General features: G+C 40.0%; 2 protein-coding genes across 2 annotated transcripts in view; one reads left to right on the top strand and one right to left on the bottom strand.

The window, feature by feature from the left end:
* Window positions 1–1,624: 1,624 nt before the first annotated feature.
* Tim17b (Translocase of the inner mitochondrial membrane 17b) lies at window positions 1,625–20,942 on the bottom strand. Its single transcript, XM_071695787.1, has 4 exons — window positions 20,886–20,942; window positions 18,591–18,690; window positions 14,491–14,683; window positions 1,625–2,697 (listed from the first exon to the last, which is right to left on the bottom strand). Exons 1-4 carry the CDS (start codon window positions 20,909–20,911, stop codon window positions 2,504–2,506), a joined length of 513 nt encoding a protein of 170 aa, XP_071551888.1. The 5' UTR covers window positions 20,912–20,942; the 3' UTR covers window positions 1,625–2,503.
* Window positions 20,943–23,938: 2,996 nt separating this feature from the next.
* The window catches only part of NKAIN (Sodium/potassium-transporting ATPase subunit beta-1-interacting protein), a 118,865-nt gene continuing 114,851 nt past the window's right edge, over window positions 23,939–27,952 (top strand). The window contains exon 1 of the mRNA XM_071695786.1: window positions 23,939–24,103. Coding sequence (XP_071551887.1) covers window positions 24,044–24,103 — 60 coding nt within the window. The 5' untranslated portion in view covers window positions 23,939–24,043. The remainder of the gene's footprint in view (window positions 24,104–27,952) is intronic.

Genomic DNA, 27,952 nt, shown 5'->3' with positions numbered 1-27,952 from the left:
AGTAAGTGGTGGGATGAAGAAGTAAAGTTGTTGTGAAAGAGAAAAGAGGCACTTGGATGATACTTACAAGGAAGGAGTGCAAATGGCTAGATGTATAAAAGAAAGCAGCAGGAGGTCAAGAGAAAGGTGCGAGTCAAAAAAAGATGGAAATGAGAGCTGGGGTAAGAGTGTATCATGAAACTTTACAGAGGATAAAAAGATGCTTTGGAGGGAGGTAATTAACCTACATAAGACGAGGACAAATAAGAACATAGGTGATGGGGCAAGGGGAGGTTGTGATAACAGGTAGTGATGAAGTGAGTATTTTGAAGGTTTGTTGAATGTGTCTGATGATAGAGTAGCAGATGTAGGGTTGGTTGGGGTGATGTGCAAATTAAGAAACATGGAGGTGAACATGCTGAGAGGGGCAGTTTGTCAATAATAATCAATAATCTGATAAAAAGCAGGCAATATCAAAAACAAAAACAAACCATGAAATGAGGTTTGAGAGATGTACTTAGTCAGAAACAGCAGCTTATGCCACCATATTGGGATATAAAGATATTTAGGGAATGATGAATGGGAGATTTGTAAAATGTGTACAAGGCAGGAAGATGAACATTCACATTTGGACAGAAAAAGAAGAGTAAGTACACAAAGAAATAAGCACTTTATGTGGAAAAATGAGGGGGAATGTGACATGGCATAAGTGATTAAAAAAAAACATACATGGCAGGAAAAAAAAAAAACATATACTGCCCTGCAAAGTGTATCAGATGTTGATAACTGCATTCATATTCCTTCAATTCAGAAGGTGGATGCGTTGAAAATAAAATGTTTGAGGACTATATGTGGTGTTAGGAGGGTTGACTGAATAAGAAATGATAGAGTAAGAGATGTGATAGTAAGAGGGATATGTATGAAAACTGAAGAGGATGTGCTAAAATGGTTTGGACATATGGAAACACATGATGAGAGGATGACTAAGAGTGCATACATGTCAGAATCGGAGGGAAAATGGAAAAGGGGGAACCAAGGAGGAAGTGGAAGTATGGAGTGAAAGATGCTTTGAGAGTTTGGGGCCTGAACATGCAGGAGGGTGTGAGGCATGCAAGGTATAAAGCAAACTGGAGATACAGGGGAAAGTAAGTTGTCAACGGACTGAAACTGGGTACATGATAGGGGGAAACATGGAAAGTTCTATCATAGGACATGGTTGTGGAAAAGGCCTCTGGCTTCAGTATATTATACATGACAAGATAAAGAGTGGATATGAGACAATGTGGCAATATCTTCACCTGTTCCTAGTGCTCCCTTTCTAATGCAGGAAAAGGCAAACACTTATTAGGGGTGGAGTGGGTGGGTAGGGGAGATTCCATGTGAGCAAAATCTGATTTTCAGGCTTAGCAAGGATGACTAGGTATATGCTATGGAGTCCACAGACCTAGTCAATGTCATGTTTTGGTCAGAACATGATGTATCCTTTCTCATATGGAGGGATAACATATAGACGGGTGTGAGGCAGAAACCAATGCTAATCCTAGTTAAGAATACCAACTGAATTAGACTCATCTGACTTACCATGTTGCATAAAAATGTCGGGCCACAAAACCATGATGCATAAAGAATATCTAACACAAATGTATATATTTTTCTCATTTAATAGAAAAGAAAATATATTTCCATGTAAAGATATACATCTGAGGGTATATATGACACAAGGTAATCTGCATCACATCCTCACAATTACAATATATCTAAAGATTAACAGAGAAATGATAACTTAAACCTATTTACCACATATTCATACAGCCACTTTACAATATTTACAAAGAGAAAACTGCTCCATATCTGCTTCAATCCCAGGTAATGCAGCAAAGGGAATCAACTGCTATATCACAGTACCAGAGAGAGAAGCAGTGCTTCCTAAGATGTTTAGATGAAGAATCAAAACCATCTATCTCATGTGCTACACCTTAACATTATGCAGTGTTCTTGAACTTTTCACTCATATGTTTACCAAATCTTTAATGTTTTAAAGCAGTCCAAAGATAACAATGATCTAAGGAAAACATCAGTTATACACTACAGCCAACAGGTAGCTACCATCTCCTACCTCAAAGTAAAACAAAATAAGGAAATTTAGGAGGTGGAAATTATAGCTCCAAAAACCAAACTGTGGTTCTTAAACCACTTACCTGACGATGCTTCTTTCACTTCAAAAGTCTATAGTATGCAGGTACTAATGCCTGCTCTAGTAATCATATTAAAATCAAAATTTTTAAATCTATAAGCAATACAGTCTTAGCAGCTCCAAAAACTACCTGAATGTCATTGATGAACAGACTGACTGTAGTGCATTATGTATTGAAATTATGGAAAAGATTAGTGAGAAGTATTATGTACTTTAAACCTTGAAAAAGTTTTCTGTCGTGGCAGATGCAATGCACACTCCATTTCAATAAGTACATGCTCTATCCCTGACGACAAAGTTTATCTAAAGGAAATATTCTTAAGATACGACCTATTGATAATTTGCTTCCTGGCTGAAGGTAATGGGTTGTGGTGGACCCAGGACAGATGGGTCACCCATTTCACCAGGGGCTGTAGGTTTGAACTGATCCGATGTGAAACGCGTGAGAAGAATCCCCACACCTTCAATCATGGCTAGTAGAACTCCACCAATCACTGCACTGCCTGTCATGGCTGCTACTCCACCTTTAAATGAGGACATTTTGTTGAGAGGATCAGTCATTAGCTAACGTTAACCAGTTTTTCAAACCTAACATCAACTGATGAAATCCTCTTACACCAGTTACAAAGCAAGAAGAAACTTGAATAGCAACACAAGTAAAATCTACTTATATCGATATAACTTTTCAAACAATCAGCGAAGCATTTGTGTGAGGAAATTCTGAGGTCAAGCTCATGGAACAACAAATAAAAGGGCTAGGTGACAATTATAATGCCAAAAAGACTCATGATCAGTCTTCTTATTATTCATAGGTAATTCCTGGATTGTCTACAAGGGATTTTAAGAACCATTTCCATAATTAGTTGAAACAGCAAAAATTATATTTCTCACTAACACACAATTCTTTTTTTGTGAAACTTAATCGCTGTTTCCTGCGTCAGCGAGGTAGCGCAAGGGAACAGACGAAAGAATGGACCAACCCCTCATACACACACATATATATACATAAAGGCCCATACATGCACATTTCAAAGTATACATACATATATACATACATAGAGGTATAAGTTTGTTGAGTATTCCTGGTAAATTATATGGGAGGGTATTGATTGAGAGGGTGAAGGCATGTACAGAGCATCAGATTGGGGAAGAGCAGTGTGGTTTCAGAAGTGGTAGAGGATGTGTGGATCAGGTGTTTGCTTTGAAGAATGTATGTGAGAAATACTTAGAAAAGCAAATGGATTTGTACGTAGCATTTATGGATCTGGAGAAGGCATATGATAGAGTTGATAGAGATGCTCTGTGGAAGGTATTAAGAATATATGGTGTGGGAGGCAAGTTGTTAGAAGCAGTGAAAAGTTTTTATCGAGGATGTAAGGCATGTGTACGTGTAGGAAGAGAGGAAAGTGATTGGTCCTCAGTGAATGTAGGTTTGCGGCAGGGGTGTGATGTCACCATGGTTGTTTAATTTGTTTATGAATGGGGTTGTTAGGGAGGTGAATGCAAATTTTGGAAAGAGGGGCAAGTATGAAGTCTGTTGGGGATGAGAGAGCTTGGGAAGTGAGTCAGTTGTTGTTCGCTGATGATACAGTGCTGGTGGCTGATTCATGTGAGAAACTGCACAAGCTGGTGACTGAGTTTGGTAAAGTGTGTGAAAGAAGAAAGTTAAGAGTAAATGTGAATAAGAGCAAGGTTATTAGGTACAGTAGGGTTGAGGGTCAAGTCAATTGGGAGGTAAGTTTGAATGGAGAAAAACTGGAGGAAGTAAAGTGTTTTAGATATCTGGGAGTGGATCTGGTAGCGGATGGAACCATGGAAGCGGAAGTGAATCATAAGGTGGGGGAGGGGGCGAAAATCCTGGGAGCCTTGAAGAATGTGTGGAAGTCGAGAACATTATCTCGGAAAACAAAAATGGGTATGTTTGAAGGAATAGTGGTTCCAACAATGTTGTATGGTTGCGAGGCGTGGGCTATGGATAGAGTTGTGCGCAGGAGGATGGATGTGCTGGAAATGAGATGTTTGAGGACAATGTGTGGTGTGAGGTGGTTTGATCGAGTAAGTAATGTAAGGGTAAGAGAGATGTGTAGAAATAAAAAGAGCGTGGTTGAGAGAGCAGAAGAGGGTGTTTTGAAATGGTTTGGGCACATGGAGAGAATGAGTGAGGAAAGATTGACCAAGAGGATATATGTGTCGGAGGTGGAGGGAACGAGGAGAAGTGGGAGACCAAATTGGAGGTGGAAAGATGGAGTGAAAAAGATTTTGTGTGATCAGGGCCTGAACATGCAGGAGGGTGAGAGGAGGGCAGGAAATAGAGTGAACTGGATCAATGTGGTATACCGGGGTTGACGTGCTGTCAGTGGATTGAATCAGGGCATGTGAAGCGTCTGGGGTGAACCATGGAAAGTTGTGTGGGGCCTGGATGTGGAAAGGGAGCTGTGGTTTCGGGCATTATTGCGTGGCAGCTAGAGACTGAGTGTGAACGAATTGGGCCTTTGTTGTCTTTTCCTAGTGCTACCTCGCACACATGAGGGGGGAGGGGGAAGGTATTCCATGTGTGGTGAGGTGGCGATGGGAGTGAATGGGGGCAGACAGTGTGAATTGTGTGCATGGGTATATATGTATGTGTCTGTGTATGTATATATATGTGTACATTGAGATGTATAGGTATGTATATTTGCGTGTGTGGACGTGTGTGTGTATACATTGTGTATGGGGGTGGGTTGGGCCATTTCTTTCGTCTGTTTCCTTGCGCTACCTCGCAAACGCGGGAGACAGCAACAAAGCAAAATAAAATAAATATAAACATACATATACATACACAGACATGTACATATACACACATGTACATATTTATATTTGCTGCTTTCATCCATTCCCGTCGCCACCCCACCACACAGAAAACATCCCACCCCCCCACCAGCGAGGCAACACCAGGAAAAGACAAAAAGACCATGTTTGTTCACACTCAGTCTCTAGCTGTCATGTGTAATGCACCAAAACCACAGCTCCCTTTCCACATCCAGCCCCACAGAGCTTTCCATGGTTTACCCCAGATGCTTCACATGCCCTGGTTCAATCCACTGAGCACATCAACCCTTGTATACCACATCGTTCCAATTTACTCTATTCCTTGCATGCCTTTCACCTTCCTGTATATTCAGACTCTGAACACTCAAAATCTTCTTTACTCCATCCTTCCACCTCCAATTTGGAATTTGGTCTCCCACCACTTGTTCCCTCCACCTCTGACACATATATCCTTTTTGTCAATCTTTCCTCACTCATTCTCTCCATGTGTCCAAACCATTTCAATACACCCTCTTCTGCCCTCTCAACTCAGTCTTCGTTACCACACATCCCTCTTATCCTTTCATTACTTACTCGATCAAACCACCTCACACCACATATTCCTCAAACATTTCATTTCTAACACATCCACCCTCCTCCACACAACCCTATCTACAGCACATGCCTCACAACCACATAATATTGTTGGAACCACTATTCCTTCAAACGTACCCATTTTTGCTGTAAGAGATAAGGTTCTCTCCTTCCACACATTCTTCATTACTCCCAGAACCTTTGCCCCTTCCCCTACCCTGTGACTCACATCTGCTTCCATGGTTCCATCCACTGCTAAGTCCACTCCCAGGTATCTAAAACACTTTCACTTCCTCCAGTTTTTCTCCATTCAAACTTACCTCCAAATTAACTTGCCCCTCAACCCTACTGAAAATAATAACCTTGCTCTTATTCACATTTTCCCTCAACTTTCTCTTTTCACACACTTTACCAAACTCAGTCACCAGCTTCTGCAGTTTCTCACCTGAATCAGCCACCAGTGCTGTATCATCAGTGAACAACAACTGACTCACTTCCCAAGCCCTCTCATCAACAACAGACTGCATACGTACCCCTCTCCCCAAAACCCTTGCATTCACTTCCCTAACCACCCCATCCATAAACAAATTAAACAGTCATGGAGACATCACGCACCCCTGCAGCAAACCGACATTCACTGGGAAGCAATCACTCTCCTCTCTTCCTACTTGTGCACATGCCTTTCAACTTCGATAAAAACTTTTCACTGCTTCTAGCAACTTACCTCCCACTCCATATACTCATAAAACCTTTCACAAAGCATCTATATCAACCCTATCATATGCCTTCTCCAGATCCATAAATGCTACACACAAATCCATCTGTTTTTCTAAGTATTCCTCAAATACATTCTTCAAAGCAAACACCTGATCCACACATCCTTTACCACTTCTGAAACCAAACTATTCTTCCCAAATCTGATGCTCTGTAAATGTCTTTACCCTCTCAATCAATACCCCTCCCATACAATTTCCGTGGAATATTCAACAAACTTATGCCTCTGTAGTTTGAACACTCACCTTTATCCCCTTTGCCTTTGTACAATGGCACTATGCATGCATTCTGCCAATCCTCAGGCACTTTACCATGATCCATACATACATACAATATCCTTACCAACCAATCAACAACACAGGTACCCTCTTTTTTAAATTCCTCTGCAATACCATCCAAACCTGCCACCTTGCCGGTCATCATCTTCCACAAAGCTTTCACTACCTCGTCTCTGTTTACCAAACCATTCTCCCCGACCCCTCACTTCACACACCATCCCAATCAAAACACCCTATATCTGCCACTCTAACATCAAACACATTCAATAAACCTTCAAAATACTTACTCCATCTCACTTCATCACTACTTGTTATTACCTCTCCATTTGCCCCTTTCACCAATGTTCCCATTTGTTCTCTTGTCTTACAGAGATTATTTACCTCCTTCCAAAACATCTTTTTATTCTCCCTAGAATCTAATGATACTCTCTCACCCCAACTCTCATTTGCCCTTATTTTCACCTCTTGCACCTTTCTCTTGACCTCCTGCCGCTTCCTTTTATACATCTCCCAGTCATTTGCACTAACTACTTCGCACCTTTCTCTTGACCTCTTGCCGCTTCCTTTTATACATCTCCCAGTCATTTGCACTAACTACTTCCCTGCAAAAACTGTCCAAACGTCTCTCTCTTCTCTTTCACTAACAACACACTATCAACATGGCAAAAATCAGAATAGCATTCTGGTATAAGGATGAGTTGTTTATATCCTACACACGGCAAAAATTGTAATATGCTTCTCCCATTTGGTCAATGCAGCTAAATGAAGCACTAAGAGTTAATATAGAAGCCTACAAGAAGACAGCAAAGATGGTATCAGAAATAAGGGAGGTGATTTTCAATCTGTCCTACTTGTAATGAAGAGTGAGTGAGTGACCTAATTGCAACCTTTAAATTTTCTAAACAGCGTGATGATGAAGAATGAACAGTTCTTTAAGAAAGAACAAGAAGAAATAACATGAAATCAAGCAACAAACTTTTTGAAATAAGAAGTAAGAGAAGTACTTTTACAATATGAGATATGGAGGAATGGAATAAAATGATTGCGAAGAGGGCATGGTTAATGCAGACAGCATACATGATATTAGAATTTGATATCTTACCCACCAGTGTCCTTAATCAAGAAACTAACCATCTTGATAATATATGTGTGATGGAGCCCACTGAACTCACTATAGGTCTTGCTGGAAAGTCTGGCTTATGTATTTTGATAATTTTTTTTTTTTTTCCAAAAGAAGGAACAGAGTGGGGCCAGGTGAGGATATTCCACAAAGGCCCAGTCCTCTGTTCTTAACGCTACCTCGCTAACGCAGGGGAAATGGCGAATAGTTTAAAAGAAGAAAGAAAGATATATATATATATTTTATTTTTTTTTATTATACTTTATCGCTGTCTCCCGCGTTTGCGAGGTAGCGCAAGGAAACAGACGAAAGAAATGGCCCAACCCCCCCCCATACACATGTATATACATACGTCCACACACGCAAATATACATACCTACACAGCTTTCCATGGTTTACCCCAGACGCTTCACATGCGCTTGATTCAATCCACTGACAGCACGTCAACCCCGGTATACCACATCGCTCCAATTCACTCTATTCCTTGCCCTCCTTTCACCCTCCTGCATGTTCAGGCCCCGATCACACAAAATCTATTTCACTCCATCTTTCCACCTCCAATTTGGTCTCCCTCTTCTCCTCGTTCCCTACACCTCCGACACATATATCCTCTTGGTCAATCTTTCCTCACTCATTCTCTCCATGTGCCCAAACCACTTCAAAACACCCTCTTCTGCTCTCTCAACCACGCTCTTTTTATTTCCACACATCTCTCTTACCCTTACGTTACTCACTCGATCAAACCACCTCACACCACACATTGTCCTCAAACATCTCATTTCCAGCACATCCATCCTCCTGCGCACAACTCTATCCATAGCCCACGCCTCGCAACCATACAACATTGTTGGAACCACTATTCCTTCAAACATACCCATTTTTGCTTTCCGAGATAATGTTCTCGACTTCCACACATTCTTCAAGGCCCCCAGAATTTTCGCCCCCTCCCCCACCCTATGATCCACTTCCGCTTCCATGTTTCCATCCGCTGCCAGATCCACTCCCAGATATCTAAAACACTTCACTTCCTCCAGTTTTTCTCCATTCAAACTCACCTCCCAATTGACTTGACCCTCAACCCTACTGTACCTAATAACCTTGCTCTTATTCACATTTACTCTTAACTTTCTTCTTCCACACACTTTACCAAACTCAGTCACCAGCTTCTGCAGTTTCTCACATGAATCAGCCACCAGCACTGTATCATCAGCGAACAACAACTGACTCACTTCCCAAGCTCTCTCATCCCCAACAGACTTCATACTTGCCCCTCTTTCCAAAACTCTTGCATTTACCTCCCTAACAACCCCATCCATAAACAAATTAAACAACCATGGAGACATCACACACCCCTGCCGCAAACCTACATTCACTGAGAACCAATCACTTTCCTCTCTTCCTACACGTACACATGCCTTACATCCTCGATAAAAACTTTTCACTGCTTCTAACAACTTTCCTCCTACACCATATATTCTTAATACCTTCCACAGAGCATCTCTATCAACTCTATCATATGCCTTCTCCAGATCCATAAATGCTACATACAAATCCATTTGCTTTTCTAAGTATTTCTCACATACATTCTTCAAAGCAAACACCTGATCCACACATCCTCTACCACTTCTGAAACCACACTGCTCTTCCCCAATCTGATGCTCTGTACATGCCTTCACCCTCTCAATCAATACCCTCCCATATAATTTCCCAGGAATACTCAACAAACTTATACCTCTGTAATTTGAGCACTCACTCTTATCCCCTTTGCCTTTGTACAATGGCACTATGCACGCATTCCGCCAATCCTCAGGCACCTCACCATGAGTCATACATACATTAAATAACCTTACCAACCAGTCAACAATACAGTCACCCCCTTTTTTAATAAATTCCACTGCAATACCATCCAAACCTGCTGCCTTGCCGGCTTTCATCTTCCGCAAAGCTTTCACTACCTCTTCTCTGTTTACCAAATCATTTTCCCTAACCCTCTCACTTTGCACACCACCTCGACCAAAACACCCTATATCTGCCACTCTATCATCTATCTATAACAAATGGAAATACATTATACTGTATGGAAATACCCTATGAAATGCCAGTAAGCAAATTCTGAATAATCAACACCCATACAGCTGCATGCAGACTTTTTAAAAATGAGATCCTACATACAGGATCTCTCACTTTATGCAATATATATATATATATATATATATATATATTATCCCTGGGGATAGGGAAGAAAGAATACTTCCCACGTATTCCCTGCATGTCGTAGAAGGCGACTAAAAGGGAAGGGAGCACGGGGCTGGAAATCTTCCCCTCATTTTTTTTTCCAAAGGAAGGAACAGAGAAGGTGGCCGGGTGAGGATGTTTCCTCAGAGGCCCAGTCCTCTGTTCTTAACACTACCTCACTGAGGCGGGAAGTGGTGAATAGTATGAAAGAAAAAGAATAATATATATATATATATATGGCAATAAAGGGGTCAATGATGAAAATCTATTGAGGAGAAAATCGTTACCTTTCAACAACAACTTCAGTTCTTTATCAGAGTGAGAATTAACTGCTTCTAGGGGATTTCTACCAAGTTTAAATTATGTTGTATCATCAGAGATCATTCATTTTTGATAAATAATGAACTTTTTCCATAATCACAAATGTGTTTGCCTTATCTGCTTTAGTAATATGTATACCCTTATCTTTTTTCAAATTGTTAATAGAACTGATGAACCTTTTTTGGACTATATGGAAAACTGGTTTTGACAAACTGGCATACACTACACCTTTACAAATGTTCACTTCATCATTAGATAATTTACTCCACTCTTTCAAACAACAAAATGATCTTATAATATCAATACAGTTAACTTCTTCATTAGAGCATACAAAACTTGAACTGTAGCCTAAGAACACAAAGAATCCTCATCAAGTTGTTTATGGACACGTTCATCACAAAGGAAGGGTCAGTGTTCTTAGTCCAATCACCGTTTTCAATAAGATGGTCTAACTTACTGTTCAGTTTTCTTTGAAAAGTATTCTGTTCACTTCTTAGCCTGTTACAGCAATAGTCCAACATACGATTCTTCTATTGTGTAGGTATAGCCATTTGAAAAGTGCATTTCTTCTCTCTTGAAATGTGAAAGGCCTCATCCATCACAATCTTCATAAGTTCAATGTGTTTCTTCAAAATGCAGTTTTGAAAACCACTGAATGGTCGAGCAGACATCAACAATAACCGTTACAGCAGGATAGATCTTGGAAGCACTTTTTTATAGAGGCATCTCTTAAGGAATTCAAATCATAACTTCAGTTTGTGGGCTTTGACTAATAATTTGGAGTAAGCAGTAACAAAAGGGGACAGACCAGGAAAGCCTGTAAAAAAGTAGTGGAAGAGCCATTTGATATCCATGTTCCAAGAGTTCACAGAGATGCGTGTGACCTAGTATATGCATAAAACCGCAGAAAAATGAAACAATAAATTCCCAAGTGCACATTCATGTAATGATCATATTGTCGAGAGGGATATAAGAATGAGATAGAAGACATAGAATTATCAGTTGATATACAAGGAAGAGATGCAGCTAAGAAGCCACTGGTAAACAAGCATTACTGGATGATGGTGTTCGGGTTGCTGTTGTTAGTATCTGGCATCATGCCTGTCATAAAACTTATATTACGTGGACAAGAAAGGGAAGTTTACAAATTTTGCCTACGACAAAGCTATCCAGTTTGTATAAACCTTCACTGATATCAATGTTACAATTCTTTGTGTATTTAATAATTCATGAATAGTAGTAGCAGAGAGAAAGAGTGCACTAGCTATTCAACAAGCAAGCCATGCAGTGATTACTAAATGCTTATCCTGACAATATAGAAAAATCTCATCATAGGTGCTCATGGGTATGTATGGACCTCTCCAATCAGTTACTCTGCACATAACACTATCTCAACCACAAACTCTTTTAAACATATCACCAGGCATACATGTTGCTATAGTTAGATTCACCAGGTCTTTGCCTGTCACAGCCCCATGTCTTTAGATAGCCTGCCCCTTTTTCACTCTTGGAGTTTATCTTAAAAGGTTTATAGTTTATAATTCAAACAGAGAGCATTATTGGATTACGTGTTAATTGACAGGCGCGCGAAAGAGATACTTTTGGATGTTAATGTGCTGAGAGGTGCAACTGGAGGGATGTCTGATCATTATCTTGTGGAGGCTAAGGTGAAGATTTGTATGGGTTTTCAGAAAAGAAGAGTGAATGGTGGGGTGAAGAGGGTGGTGAGAGTAAGTGAGCTTGGGAAGGAGACTTGTGTGAGGAAGTACCAGGAGAGACTGAGTACAGAATGGAAAAAGGTGAGAGCAATGGAAGTAAGGGGAGTGGGGGAGGAATGGGATGTATTTAGGGAATCAGTGATGGATTGTGCAAAAGATGCTTGTGGCATGAGAGGAGTGGGAGGTGGGTTGATTAGAAAGGGTAGTGAGTGGTGGGATGAAGAAGTAAGAGTATTAGTGAAAGAGAAGAGAGAGGCATTTGGATGATTTTTGCAAGGAAAAAATGCAGTTGAGTGGGAGATGTATAAAAGAAAGAGACAGGAGGTCAAGAGAAAGGTGCAAGAGGTGAAAAAGAGGGCAAATGAGAGTTGGGGTGAGAGAGTATCATTAAATTTTAGGGAGAATAAAAAGATGTTCTGGAAGGAGGTAAATAAAGTGCGTAAGACAAGGGAGCAAATGGGAACTTCAGTGAAGGGCGCAAATGGGGAGGTGATAACAAGTAGTGGTGATGTGAGAAGGAGATGGAGTGAGTATTTTGAAGGTTTGTTGAATGTGTTTGATGATAGAAAGGCAGATATAGGGTGTTTTGGTTGAGGTGGTGTGCAAAGTGAGAGGGTTAGGGAAAATGATTTGGTAAACAGAGAAGAGGTAGTAAAAGCTTTGCGGAAGATGAAAGCTGGCAAGGCAGCAGGTTTGGATGGTATTGCAGTGGAATTTATTAAAAAAGGGGGTGACTGTATTACTGACTGGTTGGTAAGGTTATTTAATGTATGTATGACTCATGGTGAGGTGCCTGAGGATTGGCGGAATGCTTGCATAGTGCCATTGTACAAAGGCAAAGGGGATAAGAGTGAGTGCTCAAATTACAGAGGTATAAGTTTGTTGAGTATTCCTGGTAAATTATATGGGAGGGTATTGATTGAGTGTGAAGGCATGTACAGAGCATCAGATTGGGGAAGAGCAGTGTGGTTTCAGAAGTGGTAGAGGATGTGTGGATCAGGTGTTTGCTTTGAAGAATGTATGTGAGAAATACTTAGAAAAGCAAATGGATTTGTATGTAGCATTTATGGATCTGGAGAAGGCATATGATAGAGTTGATAGAGATGCTCTGTGGAAGGTATTAAGAATATATGGTGTGGGAGGCAAGTTGTTAGAAGCAGTGAAAAGTTTTTATCAAGGATGTAAGGCATGTTTACGTGTAGGAAGAGAGGAAAGTGATTGGTTCTCAGTGAATGTAGGTTTGCGGCAGGGGTGTGTGATGTCACCATGGTTGTTTAATTTGTTTATGGATGGGGTTGTTAGGGAGGTGAATGCAAGAGTTTTGGAAAGAGGGGCAAGTATGAAGTCTATTGGGGATGAGAGAGCTTGGGAAGTGAGTCAGTTGTTGTTCGCTGATGATACAGCGCTGGTGGCTGATTCATGTGAGAAACTGCAGAAGCTGGTGACTGAGTTTGGTAAAGTGTGTGAAAGAAGAAAGTTAAGAGTAAATGTGAATAAGAGCAAGGTTATTAGGTACAGTAGGGTTGAGGGTCAAGTCAATTGGGAGGTAAGTTTGAATGGAGAAAAACTGGAGGAAGTAAAGTGTTTTAGATATCTGAGAGTGGATCTGGCAGCGGATGGAACCATGGAAGCGGAAGTGGATCATAGGGTGGGGGAGGGGGCGAAAATCCTGGGAGCCTTGAAGAATGTGTGGAAGTCGAGAACATTATCTCGGAAAGCAAAAATGGGTATGTTTGAAGGAATAGTGGTTCCAACAATGTTGTATGGTTGCGAGGCGTGGGCTATGGATAGAGTTGTGCACAGGAGGATGGATGTGCTGGAAATGAGATGTTTGAGGACAATGTGTGGTGTGAGGTGGTTTGATCGAGTAAGTAACGTAAGGGTAAGAGAGATGTGTGGAAATAAAAAGAGCGTGGTTGAGAGAGCAGAAGAGGGTGTTTTGAAATGGTTTGGGCACATGGAGAGAATGAGTGAGGAAAGACTGACCAAGAGGATATATATGTCGGAGGTGGAGGGAACGAGGAGAAGTGGGAGACCAAATTGGAGGTGGAAAGATGGAGTGAAAAAGATTTTGTGTGATCGGGGCCTGAACATGCAGGAGGGTGAAAGGAGGGCAAGGAATAGAGTGAATTGGAGCGATGTGGTATACCGGGGTTGACGTGCTGTCAGTGGATTGAATCAAGGCATGTGAAGCATCTGGGGTAAACCATGGAAAGCTGTGTAGGTATGTATATTTGCGTGTGTGGACGTATGTATATACATGTGTATGGGGGTGGGTTGGGCCATTTCTTTCGTCTGTTTCCTTGCGCTACCTCGCAAACGCGGGAGACAGCGACAAAAAAAAAAAAAAAATCATTCATATTTGTCACCCTTGTCATTCAAAAAAGGTAATTGTACATGCACTCTGTCCTAGTTGAGATAAAAAAAAAAAGTAAATTCATGCAATCTAATGCTATCAGGTTCACCTAGATATCCTTAACAATCACTTACTTCTGGCTGCTAGTATACCACCAGTTGCTGCACCGGAAATGATAGAATTCCATGGATCCTCCTTTTTGCGCATGTATACCAAAGAACAGTCAATGGTTGAAAATAAACCACCCCAGACTGCAAATTGTCCACCTACAATAGGTGCACGCTGTTTAACAGCAACCAAGCTACCAGCAAAACGTCTGGACAAACCCTGCAAAAAAATATCAAGAATGCCTCTACATCATTGCCTAACTTATGTAATTATCTGGACAAACCCTGCAAAAATATAAGAATACCACTAAATTTGCCTAACTTATGTACACATCACCAGTAAATTTCAATAATTCTAGAAATTTGAGAATTCACTGAAACTCACTTTTAACAAAGATACTGATCAAACTCAGTCACCAACTGACCCACTTCCCAGGCCCTCTCATCCACAACAGACAGCATATTCGCCCCTCCCTCCAAAACTCTTGCATTTACCTCCCTAACCACCCCATCCCTAAACAAATTAAACAACCATGGGGACATTACACACCCCTGCCAAAGACCAACCTTCACTGGGAAGCAATCGCTCTCCTCTTCCTACTTGCACACATCCCTTACATCCTCAATAAAAACTTTTTACTGCTTCTAGCAGCTTACCTCCCACACCATATACCCTTAAGACCTTCCACAAAGCATCTCTATCAGCCCTATCATATGCCTTCTCCAGATCCATTATTGCTACATACAAATCCATCTGTTTTTCTAAATATTTCTCACATACATTCTTCAAAGCAAACACCTGATCCACACATCCTTTCCCACTTTTGAAACACACTGCTCTTCCACAATCTGATGTTCTGTACATGCCTTCACCCTCTTAACCAACACTCCTCCATATAATTTCCCAGGAATACTCAACAAACTTATGCTTCTAGTTTGAACACTCACCTTTATCCCCTTTGCCTTTGTACGATGGCACTATGCATGCATTCCACCAATCCTCAGGCATTTCACCATGATCCATATATACATTAAATATCCTTACCAACCAATCAATAACACAGTTACCCCCTTTCTTAATAAATTCAACTGCAATACCATCCAAACCCGCCACCTTGCCAGATTTCACCTTCCGCTATGCTTTACAATTTCTCACCTGAATCTGCTACTCTCTTTAGACTCCCTCAATTTGCTCGCTCATATCTAACTTCCTTTCTGGTCGATCTATCTCCATGGTTGTTGAAGGATTAGCCTGTGCCCCATTCCTCATCAAATGGAATGTCCTGTCTCCTACTTTTTCTCCTTTTCTCAAGAGATTTTCTTTCTTCTACATATAACCAAATGCACTCACATGCTGATGACTCATAACTACAATCCCATTCCTTCAAGTCTGCTCATTCTTCTCTCACTTGATCTGTATCTCATCTCAATAAAACTTTCTCAATCAACTCAGGTTTGGAGAAGATATCTCAGTAGGGTAGACAAAATCTGATTAAGTTTAATGCCTTCAATACTTATTTCCAGCCCAGGTCTCTATCAAATATTCCTCACAACTTTCCTATCTCTTTTTCAATGGATGTGTAATTCTACCTCTTGACTTAATGAACATATTTGGTATTACTGGAACACCCACACCATCTTGGAAACCTCACATTATGGATAGAGCTAAGGCTGCCTCTAAAAATCTTGGAGCTGTCTAGATGTCAAAATTTCTTTCCTTCAGAACACTTGCTCCATTTATACAAAGGATTGATCTATCCTTGTATGGAGTACTGGTCTCACATCTGGAATGGTTCTAGCTCTGCAACCTTAATTAATTAGACAGAGTTGAGTCAAAAGCAGTCTGACTTATCAACTCTCCCAGGCAAACCTCAAAACTTTACCCTTGCCCTAAGCTGCAATTTTGTTCACTTTCCCTTTTCTATAAGTATTACTTTAGATTTTGCTGCTTGAGTATCCCACCATGAGTTACACCACACAATACTCATCATGGTGTTGCATCACATGATTACTGTGTGGCTGTTGGCAACTTGAGGGTGGGCCATTTGGATAACTGTTTCTCTCCTTGCACCTCGAAGCTGTGGAACTCTCTTCCCTCTCATGTCTTTCCCAATAACTATTTTTTTTTTTTTTTTTTTTTCATACTATTCGCCATTTCCCGCATTAGCGAGGTAGCGCTAAGAACAGAGGACTGGGCCTTTGAGGGAATATCCTCACCTGGCCCCCTTCTCTGTTCCTTCTTTTGGAAAAAAAAAAAAAAAAAAAAAAAAAAAAAAAAAAAAAATAACTATGACTTGGCATATTTTAAAAGACATTTTTCACTACCTCCAAAATTTGTAAATAATTTTCCTTGTTTTGTTTTTCTCCGTTTCATTAGCCTCTTTATATCATAACTGAGGCCCTGCTTTAATGTGGACTTTTGTCCATAACTGGAGGTTCAAAAAAATTTACATCACTGCGCAAACTTAAAAGGGATTATAGCTCTTACGGAAGTTTGTTTTTTATTTTTGCATCCTCTCTCTTTTAGCATTATGCTGAATTATTTAATATGATCAGCTTTATTTACCATTTTTGCACTCTAATGAAAAAATTAAGCCTCAGGGGTACAAAGAACTAACCAAACTTAAGACTGAAAGGGTCAAGTGTCTATTTTGATTAATACCAGGCTCCTTTGTTGCATGCTAGGACTGCAGTGGAAAATGTATCACAAGTGGTCTATTGCTGTTGGAAATCCTTTGTACAACTTATCTACTATACCTTTTGCTTTTGAAAATAATGCTAAACACTAAGACTAACACACAAAAACTGTACTGAGTAATGCTGCTGCTCTTGAAACTAGCTCCCCATCATTGAGGACCTTCGAGTTTGAGAATGCCACCACCACTAGCACCACTTTATCTCATTTGGGGCTGACACTGACTCAGCTTTGGAAGCCCAAGAATTGGGCAACCTTTTGTTCATGACTGTACACTGTTACAATCTACCAGCTGGTTAGGTAAGAGCGAGAGGCATTTACCTAATCAGTGAGGCAAAGGGCTGAAAAGTCTCTAAAATTTACTGGTCTAGAATGTTGTCTCTCATGAAGCAAAGGACACACCAACCCTAGAGAAAAAAAATCACTCAAATTTTTCGTAAATGCACTTTACCTATGCAGACCAAGTAATGAGACAAGCAATGAATTATGTAAAGGTTCTAGTATTATTCCAATTTTTTCCCCCAGCATAACTGTCCTCTTAACTTTAGCCTTTTTAACCTGTGACAGATGAAAGAACATTATAAAGAAAAATCTCATAAGCCAAAGTTCAGAACCTTATATGTACTACAAATCAATTACATGAATAAATGCCAGCAGGAAATAGTGAATAAGAGGCTTTCAAAGGTGATAAACATAATACACAAAAACTCAGCATGCATAGTATAGGACATGATGTTAAATTAATAACATGGATGACTGATAATGAGAGAGTAAAATGACAATGAATGGAATCTAAAATGGAAGCATATATGAATTCGCAAAGTACAGGTGGTAAACCACATACACCTGTGGTGAGTTTTCAAAAGTTTACCATTTACACCAGATAGTGGCCAACACTGAACAATGTTACCAACCACGTGTTAAGCGTGAATCACTGTGACTACTGCCTATCACATCTGGCTTCCAGTTACGGGGTAGTGCAATCATGCATCAATTACTGTTGAAATAAAGCAAACACTGTAACTGTCAGACATTAGAACAAGTAAGCTCAGACTCCAGGATGTTAGATGGCATAATTCATTACCTGTAAGTTCATAATTTACTAGTAGGCTTTCTTCTATTGATACATGTGTAAGTACAGTCAACAGTTTATCATGTTTGCTGTATCAAATGAACAGTTTTCCATTCATATATTACATTTATTGGCTCAATTGTTAGCTGGGTTTTCTGCATGTAAATCAGCAGTATTTACAACATAAAGAAAAAACTAAAATTTTGGAAATACAAAATCTAAGAAACCATTTATAAACTGTAAAATCAACGATATGTACAACATAAAGAAACTAAAATCTTGAAAATACAAAATTCAAGAAACCACTCATATACTTAAAAACTAGCTCATACCTACTTAAAACAAAGTGGGTAAACTTACACTTGGGGCATTTCTGAATCCTTTAACTGCCTGGAACAGTCCTCCGCCCATGACACCCATGGCAAAAGCACCACCACAGTCATCTACAATACGCCATGGACTGTTGAAAGCAGATTATTCAAATCATTTTTACAGAACCTGAAGCACTTTGCACTGCCTAATAAATCTTTATGTAACACATTGCCCCTACCGTTCAAGCACCATTTTAAGATTCAACCAATTTGTTGACAGTTTCTCAAGCCTATGTTAGCAAAGGACAATAAGACCTCTGTCATCTGAAATACTGGGGGAAATAAGTCTTTCCTGACAACAAATTTTTCAGTTATTCAGGAGTTTTAATAAATCAAATAATTCAGTTATAGTAATATTTCAAAATAACATATTTGTAAATATTTTACAAAGAGGAAATATTAATGTTTGCAAGTAAATGAGCAAATGACACTAAAGCGCTTCATAAGTGCTGCTGTGGACTCATAACCAGCCTTGCACAACTCCATCTTTTTGAAGCTTAAAACATTCATCTTCCACTCCATGCGAGACACAGGCAACTTCGGAGCTGTCAGGGGGGGCTGGAAATCCTCCCCTTTCAATTTTAATTTTCCAAAAAAGGGAACATTATCATGCACATTCATTCTGTGAATTGAATAAGTCTGGCAGAACACAGTTCGGACCAGTTTTTAAAATAATTTACATGTTATGCTTCATACTTATTACCTTTGAATGTTAAATGATTTTGTTCTGCACGTCAATATCAAATTCATCTGCTGACTGGGATCGTATTAGTCACTTACTCTGGAGTCTATTGAAATCAAGCCCCATTCTACTGAGCTCAATCATGGATGTGACCAGTTTACTTCCACCAGAATAATGAAAATCTACACAAATCTTCACAGCTAAAGTGATGTGATGAGGTTCTTATTGGTTCTGTTGATTTTTTTTAAAACATATCACCTACTTTTAATTAACCACACTCCCAATCATGTTCTACAATTCTTAATGTTTTTTCTAAAGATAACTTACCAATGTAGCTCTGTATCACTACCAGTCTTAAATAAGAAGCGATTTTATTCTGAAACGAGTGAGTAGCATTTTGGGAATAGAGTTACATGAGTAGTTGCAGAGCATGAACTGGATTATCATATTTTTGTAATGAAACAAGCAAACTGGGTGAGGTTGGTAGGCCTATGGAATTTTAGAGGGGAGGCTGTCAGGCAGGTTAGTTGCCTGGTGCACGTGCATGGCAACTATAACCACAACACATCCATTATGTGCAGCGAAAGAAAATTTGCTGTTATATAAGCAAATATGTGGTTGTATATGGTGCATAAAATGTCACATTGTTGTGATGGGCTGGGGAATTCCTAGGAATGAGGATATCATGGATTTTTGACAGGAATCAGCTTTGGCGACTCAGCACCACTTGTACTGCAAGATCACAACATTCCAAGCTAATAATGATGCGAATCTAAACTGTTAATTTAATTTTCAAACATTACACGAGCAATGGAGAACAAAATCATTTAACATTCACAGGCAATAACACAATGGAACAATACATGTAAAATATTTAAAAGACTGGTCCAAACTGTGTTCTGCCTGACTTATTCAATCCACAGAATAAATGTGCACGGTAATGTACCAGTTTAATTTTGAGAATGTTCATTTTCCCCTTGAAGACGGCTAGTAACAATGTATTCATTACTTGGAGGAAATTGTTCTCATTAGCACTGCAAGACTTGCAACAGTTACATTAATGCAAGACTGACATAAAACTAGTTAGAAGGGGAGGGGCATCAAGATCTGGGAGGAAAATAAGATCTTACTTTTAAAGGAATGTCTTGTTGGCAGACTGGTCGTAATGATGGGGTAAGTGAGCACTTTAGCCCCTTAGTATTAAACTCTAGACTAACTTAATTAGTTAAGATATGATACCTCAGCAAACATACTGACTAGGTCTAACGGGAACGCTGTGACCCAAAAGGACGGACATTTCTTCTCTAGTGTTGTACTTTACCAAATAATTCTCTAGAGACATATTAATGATCTTTTAAAACCGTCATTCCTTGGCGTTCTACAATGATCTGCGCCGAGTCTTGCATAATGCCCTCCACCATGCCTCACACTGCAGACGATACTCATCATCTCTAAACCTTTTATCAAATCCAAACATATCCTTTTGCTTCTGTCACAAGAAATACCATGATTAACAAAGTCTATTCATCATCTTCTGGGTAAGATGTTCTCTGTGCGATAAAGCAAAATTCAGAAAATAGAAAAAAAAAGGCTGGTCCTTACCAGGGTTCCCTGGCGTATTCCTCCATGTTTACTGTGAGACTGACTATGGCAGACAAGTGCCGGCTGCCATGCGTCGCCCATGACACCGGCATTAAATCACGTATATTTTACAGATGATAGGATTTTCAACCGATTTGGATGTCCATATTTCTTTGAAAATTAAATGCATCACACTCTGAGAACCAACATTCTTCCATGAAGGCTTGCTTGTCAATTGGTTAACAACAAGAGCCAAGAAATTGGTGAATTTCATTGTAATTAATTTTCAAGTTTGTGCATGTGACATGTAAGCTGACTGGAAGTGCAATGTGAATTATATTTTCTATATACTGTACGTTTCTGTATGTTGCTCGAGTCGTATCATCGTCCATTTCTTGGCTGTCTCATGTGCCGAGCGTTTTGCACAATCACAGTCCCTAAAACAAAACAAAAAATGATACCCTAATCTATATTAACGAACCTAAGCTTAACGACGTATCAGTAAAATTCACTGTTCTAGTGAGTGGGATTGAAAGAATCTCCCCTGAAACGCTTTTCACAATCTTGCATTATTTGTTGCATCATTACGTTGAAGACATGGCTTTAAGTTTGACTGTGTCCCCCACTCCAAGATCTTTTTCTTCACTAGTTTCCTTTCCATAATATTTTGATAATGGTAAGTCTAGGGATGGCTATATACACTCACGAGTGTAGGGCATCAGAGCCATGACCTGTTTGGACAGGAGAGAGAGAGAGAGAGAGAGAGAGAGAGAGAGAGAGAGAGAGAGAGAGAGAGAGAGAGAGAGAGAGAGAGAGAGAGAGAGAGAGAGCATTCTACGTCCATGGGGCCCCATCTCTTTGAACTTCCTTTGCCCTATGACGAGATCTGGTGCAGGAGAGCCATTATTCCGACCCTTCCCAGGCCTTGCCTCGCCTCGGGGGACCTGTTATCAAGACAGAATGTTTGTGACCGGCGAGTTAAAGGACGACTCGAGTTAGAGGACGACTCGTGCAGGAGTGTTACGAACACTGTCATCACCTGAGTGGTGCAGAGTCTGATCCCACAGCACCATGTTGCCTGAGGAGCCCTGAAAAAAACTGAAGTCAGGGGACAACTGGCGAATTGGATCAGTAAGTTAAAACAGTATACGGGAATGTATGGGGTTCAGCCTGCAAGCACTGCACGAGAAGTTGGCGGGCACAAGCATCACCAGGATACCTCTGTGTGTCGCAGTGGACCTCAGAATGTGACTGTGGGAGGAGCAGAATGTATGGCCCAGCGACCAGCACACCAGTTCCAGGAGTGAGAAGCCGTGGACACTCTGGGATGGTCTGCGTTGAGACGACATCTTGTACCTGCTGTGCTCCAGGGACTAACAAGGGACTGACAGCTTATCATTGTCTGACCAATACCTTTTGAAGGCAAGGGTGAGGATTTGTAGAGGTTTTGGGGCAAGAAGGAGTGATGTGGGTGGGCAGAGGGAGGTGCATGTGAGTGAGTTTGTAAAAGAGGTTTGTGTTAAGGGATACCAAGAGACTGAGGATAGAAAGCCAGAACGTAAAAGGGTAAGTGAAGCCAGGGGAATGGGTGAGGAATAGGTGGTACTTACGTGTGTGAGAAAAGTGTGTGGGATGGGGATGGCGGGAGGTGGCCTGGTGAGAATGGGTAGAGTGGTGAGAAAACGGAGTAAAGCTTCTAGTGAAAGAGAACGGAGTGGTGTACGAGTATCCAATGCAGGGAAGGAGTGCGAGTGATCAGGAAATGTACAAGAGAAAGCGGCAAGATGTCAAGAGGAAGGTGCAGTGAATGAAAACGAGATCAGAGTTGAGGTGAGCGAACATAAGTAACTTTCAGGGAAAATGAGAAAATGTTTTGGAAGGATGTGAACAGTAGTGTGAGATAAAGAAAGATAATAGAAGAGAATTGTTTTGAAGGAATGTTGAATGTGTTCAATGGTAAGGCATTATATGTGGAATGTTTTGGACGTGAAGATATGTGAAGTGAGACAGTGATTTGGTGAAGAGATAGGTGGTGAAAGCCTTGTTTAAGATGGATGGTAAGGCGGGTGGAGTGCATGGTAGTGCTGTTAAATTTCTCAAGAAAATGGGTGAAGGTTACAGATAAATAAGTTAAGATTTTCGATGTATTCTTGACTTATGGTGAGGTGCTTAGGGATCGCCGGAATACCTGTATAATGCCACTGTATAAAAGCAAGGAAGACAAAGGTAAATGTTCGAATGACTGAGGTGTAAGTTTGCCGAGTGAAGGTTGTGATCAGCATGGGAGAGTGGTGCGCGAGGGGGGGGGGGGGGTGGCATGCATAGAACATCAGACTGGAGAGAAACAGAGTGGAATCAGAAGCGGTAGAGGATGTGTGGATCAGGTGTTTGCTTTGAAAAATTGGCGCGGGAATTACACAGAGAAACAGAAGAGTTTGTTGTATACGTTGAAATGTATAGGTATGTTTATGTACGTGTGTGGACGTGTATGTATATACATGTATATATGGGTGGGTTGGGCCATTCTTTCGTCTGTTTCCTTGCGCTACCTCGCTAACGCACGAGAAAGCGACAAAGTATGATATATATATATATATATATATATATATATATATATATATATATATATATATATATATATATATATTGGAAAATTGAACTGAAATCGTCTTGAGTTAGTATGTGTATCTTTAAAATATAGTTTCACTGCCTTGATATCAGAATTAAGAGTTTTATATTGATCCGTTCTTTGAGCCCCTCTATCAAATTTGGGTATCATTGAATGAACACATTTTTAAATGTAACACAATTAGTTTACCGTCTCCAGCGCGCGGCAGACTACTGGGTAGCATAGAAAACGGAGTGAATGAATTTTTGTGTTATGATCAGTGAAACATTTGTCTTTTATATTATTTGTATCGACAGAACTAATGATTATAATTATACACTTAAGATTAATACACTGCCTTCAAACAGAGCAAATAGATATCCGATAATCATAAACAATGCGCTCAATGACCCCTGGAACTACTTTACCTGTGGAGTAAACACGGCTCTCGAGACGGGAAAGCGTCAGTCGAAGAGTATACATCAGTGAGTTAGGGTGTCGAAGTGTGTGCCGAATGGAGTGCCCGAAAAAATTGGTTGTATATATGCATTAATCGGATTTCTGGAAAAGAATGGGGTGTGGACAACACTCGGGAAGATGTTTTCTTCTGACATTATGCATTCTTCAAATTGTAAGTATTACTGATGAGCATTTAATGCAGTAAATCGCAAAAGAAAGAAGCCTGAGCGTTCTTTCACCTGTGTGATTGTTCCTCAACCTTTAGTAAGGTTTCGCTTCTGCGAATCACGAGCTAAATATTTGTCTTTTTTTCTGATGACTTTGATGTTGTGTTTGATTACAATGTTGAAGTACAGTGGGTTATATACATAACATTGAAAATTTGAGGTATAAAGTTAATGTATTTCAGTACAGATAAGTTTAGATAATGTATATCACTTGTTGTGGTTCTATGTATATATTAATACACCTTTATGTACGGATACTTTGAATACTTTTACATAAACATAACTTTAGTTACGGGTTAATAGTAAATACAATTGGTTATCATGAAAGATGTTTAAAATGTGGCTAACTAAGCAGTTACCTTGATTGCAAAGTAGTATATATATATATATATATATATATATATATATATATATATATATATATATATATATATATATTTATTTATTTATTTTTTTCATACTATTCGCCATTTCCCGCGATAGCGAGGTAGCGTTAAGAACAGAGGACTGGGCCTTTGAGGGAATATCCTCACCTGGCCCCCTTCTCTGTTCCTTCTTTTGGAAAATTAAAAAAAAACGAGAGGGGAGGATTTCCAGCCCCCCTCTCCCTTCCCTTTTAGTCGCCTTCTACGACACGCAGGGAATACATGGGAAGTATTCTTTCTCCCCTATCCCCAGGGATAATATATATATATATATATATATATATATATATATATATATATATATATATATATATATATATATATTTTGAGCTGCCAGCTAGTGACAACGTAAAACTTCATCGGCCCTTTAAACCCGAACAGGATAATGTATATGTGTGTCATTGAGAGGTAAGTCTAAAGTGGCTCGCACTCATTTGATTATAGAAAGGCAAAGAACGCCGAACTGGACAGTTTAGTATATGTAGTACGTAAGCAAATTAACTACAGCTATAACCATTCCCGTACAGTTGTCACAGTGTCAGATATTATATATATCCTCCCTGGGGATAGGGGAGAAAGAATACTTCCCACGTATTCCCTGCGTGTCGTAGAAGGTGAATAAAAGGGGAGGGGGCTGGAAATCCTCCCCTTCCGTTTTTTTATTTTCCAAAAGAAGGAACAGAGAAGGGGGCCAAGTGAGGATATTCTCTCTATGGCTCAGTCCTCTGTTCTTGGCGCTACCTTGCTAACGCGGGAAGTGGCGAATATGTATGATATATATATATATATATATATATATATATATATATATATATATATATATATATATAATTCAATACTTGATCACCGTTTCCCTCGTTAGTGAGTAGCGCTAGGAACAGATGAAGAAAAGCCGCATCCTTTCACCCATTTCTAGCGTGAGTGAAAGGCGTGAACAGAATAGAGTGAACTGGAAGGATGTGGTATACTTAGGTGATCATGCCATAAGTGGACTGAACCAGGGCATTTGATGCGTCCAGGGTAAAGCGTGAAAAGGTCAGTGAGGCCTGGTTTGTGGATAAGGACACATTAAATATAGCTCGAGAATGCATGTGAGCGGTTTTGGACTGCGTCTGTCCCTAGCACCATCTCGCTAACGCGGGAAACGGCGATCAAGTGTGAAAGAAAATGATGTGCAGAAACGCCGCTAGGTAGAGAGTGGTGGTGTAATATTTATTGTCACGATTTACACCAGTCTGCACTCGAGAAATTCCTTGGCTCGTTCGGCATGGAAGACTAAACATGTCACCATTGAAATCGAAAGGTGCAAGAAAATTTTTATTTAGTTATGATTTTTTTTTAAAGGAAAACTTTGATCAGATATCTGTTATGTTCCAGGATTGCGGTAGAGTTTAAGGCGTGTGGATTCCAACAGGATTTTTAGTTTGATTAATTTACTATCGGACTCGTTGTGGTATGAGTTGGATATTAACAACGGGGAAATTAATCCCAATAACCTGCCAAAGCTACACAGGGGTATTGTGAAGGAGGTAAAGTGTCTGCTAAGAGATATGAGATTCGCGTTGAAGTACATGGACATGGTCGTAAAGTTAGTTTTTCCTTGCCTATATCAGACCAAAACTGAATATCACTTAACAAGTCTGGTCACGACACCAAAAGAAGCACAGATGTATATTTGAGAGGGTAGCTGTAGAGAAGAATAACTAAAATGACACCTGAAATAAGAGAAACGATCTACAATGGAGGCTGAGGAATGAGAGAGAGAGAGAGAGAGAGAGAGAGAGAGAGAGAGAGAGAGAGAGAGAGAGAGAGGGGGACTTGTTAACAGTTTTGTAGTTTGTGAATAAGGTAGATATAGATAGTTAACATTTCCTCAAGATTAACCAGAAGCCATATCGCGGGGTTGAGAGAAAACCTATGTGTAGTTAGAAAGGATTTTAAGAAGTACTGGTTTGGTGTTAGGGTGGTGGATGGTTGAGATAAACTACCTAGGGAGACTAAATGCTGGCAGTCTACAAATGCTTCAAAATTACTTGATTCGGTCCTATTTCGTATTGTACAAATTGGTAATTAATTACTGGCCGGAGAGCGACACGGAAGCTTGAGAGATGGCTTGGACAGAAGTACCGTTATGTGAAAAAGTTAGCTACCACTTGTGGGTTTATTTATTTATATATTATTCATTACGCATTATTCCCAGTTTCTTCAACCTCCTCACTAGGGGCAGTCAACGGCACGTCAATAGTGGTCCCGTAACTTTTTTGAAAGGCTTTTGGGCAAAATGGTAACATTAAGTGTTTACTTTTGACCTTCGATTACTTTTGTGTTCTCATTTGGGGCATAATTAGCGTTCATTTTTCTGTAAAATCTCTCTATTGCCATTTTCAACATGGTGAATAGTTGTATCGTTATCGGATGTGCTTGCCGAAAGAAGGAGACTTGGTTGGCAGCCATTAGTCGGAAAAGATTTAGACCTGGCCCAGGGTGGGAAGTAAGAGTATGTGGTATTCATTCCATCAGTGGACACTCAATGCTTTGGGTGGTATTTATATACTCATCAAGGTATGTCTTATAGTATTTGTGGATCTGATTGTCGGGTGTATGCCCAAGCCCTAACTCAAAATTACACAACATACAAAGCTGTTACTTTATGTATTTTTATTTTTGCATGTTCGTCTCGCTTTTGCAACGCTGTTTAAAGATAGACTTGTTCAAGCTGGGCCATGGTGGGTAATGGCTTGCTGACATCTTCACCGTCGTCCATCTGGTCCAATGGCGATATTTAAAAGGGAAACGGAACATAGAAATCATTTACAGATAAACAAATATTTAGGATGTAAAAATTTACTTTTAAGCTTAAAGGGACTCGTATGCTTTGAAATGTTCTCTGGTGAGACTCGCGGGTGTGTGAATCACTGAACATGAATATCTTCAAGAGAAACCAGTAGCCATGCAGTTGGGTTGTCAGCTTAACCATCCGTCAGATAGTAAGAATCTTGTGGCATTTTTGTTCCCTTGAAATAAGTAAAATATATATATTTTTTTTTATTATACTTTGTCGCTGTCTCCCGCGTTTGCGAGGTAGCGCAAGGAAACAGACGAAAGAAATGGCCCAACCCCGCCCCATACACATGTATATACATACGTCCACACACGCAAATATACATACCTACACAGCTTTCCATGGTTTACCCCAGACGCTTCACATGCCTTGATTCAATCCACTGACAGCACATCAACCCCGGTATACCACATCGCTCCAATTCACTCTATTCCTTGCCCTCCTTTCACCCTCCTGCATGTTCAGGCCCCGATCACACAAAATCTTTTTCACTCCATCTTTCCACCTCCAATTTGGTCTCCCTCTTC

This window comes from Panulirus ornatus, chromosome 58 (assembly GCF_036320965.1).
Source record: "Panulirus ornatus isolate Po-2019 chromosome 58, ASM3632096v1, whole genome shotgun sequence".
NCBI lineage: Eukaryota > Metazoa > Arthropoda > Malacostraca > Decapoda > Palinuridae > Panulirus > Panulirus ornatus.
The sequence above is the reverse complement of the archived record's forward strand: the minus strand, read 5'-3'. Positions and strand labels throughout refer to the sequence as shown.

Coding starts and splice junctions, on each gene's coding strand:
- Tim17b (XM_071695787.1), bottom strand. CDS start 20,911: ATGGAGGAATACGCCAGGGAACCCTG. Junction 14,684..18,590: donor GATTCAGAAATGCCCCAAGT/GTAAGTTTACCC, acceptor ATTTTTTTGCAG/GGTTTGTCCAGACGTTTTGC. Junction 2,698..14,490: donor TGGTATACTAGCAGCCAGAA/GTAAGTGATTGT, acceptor CCTCATTTAAAG/GTGGAGTAGCAGCCATGACA.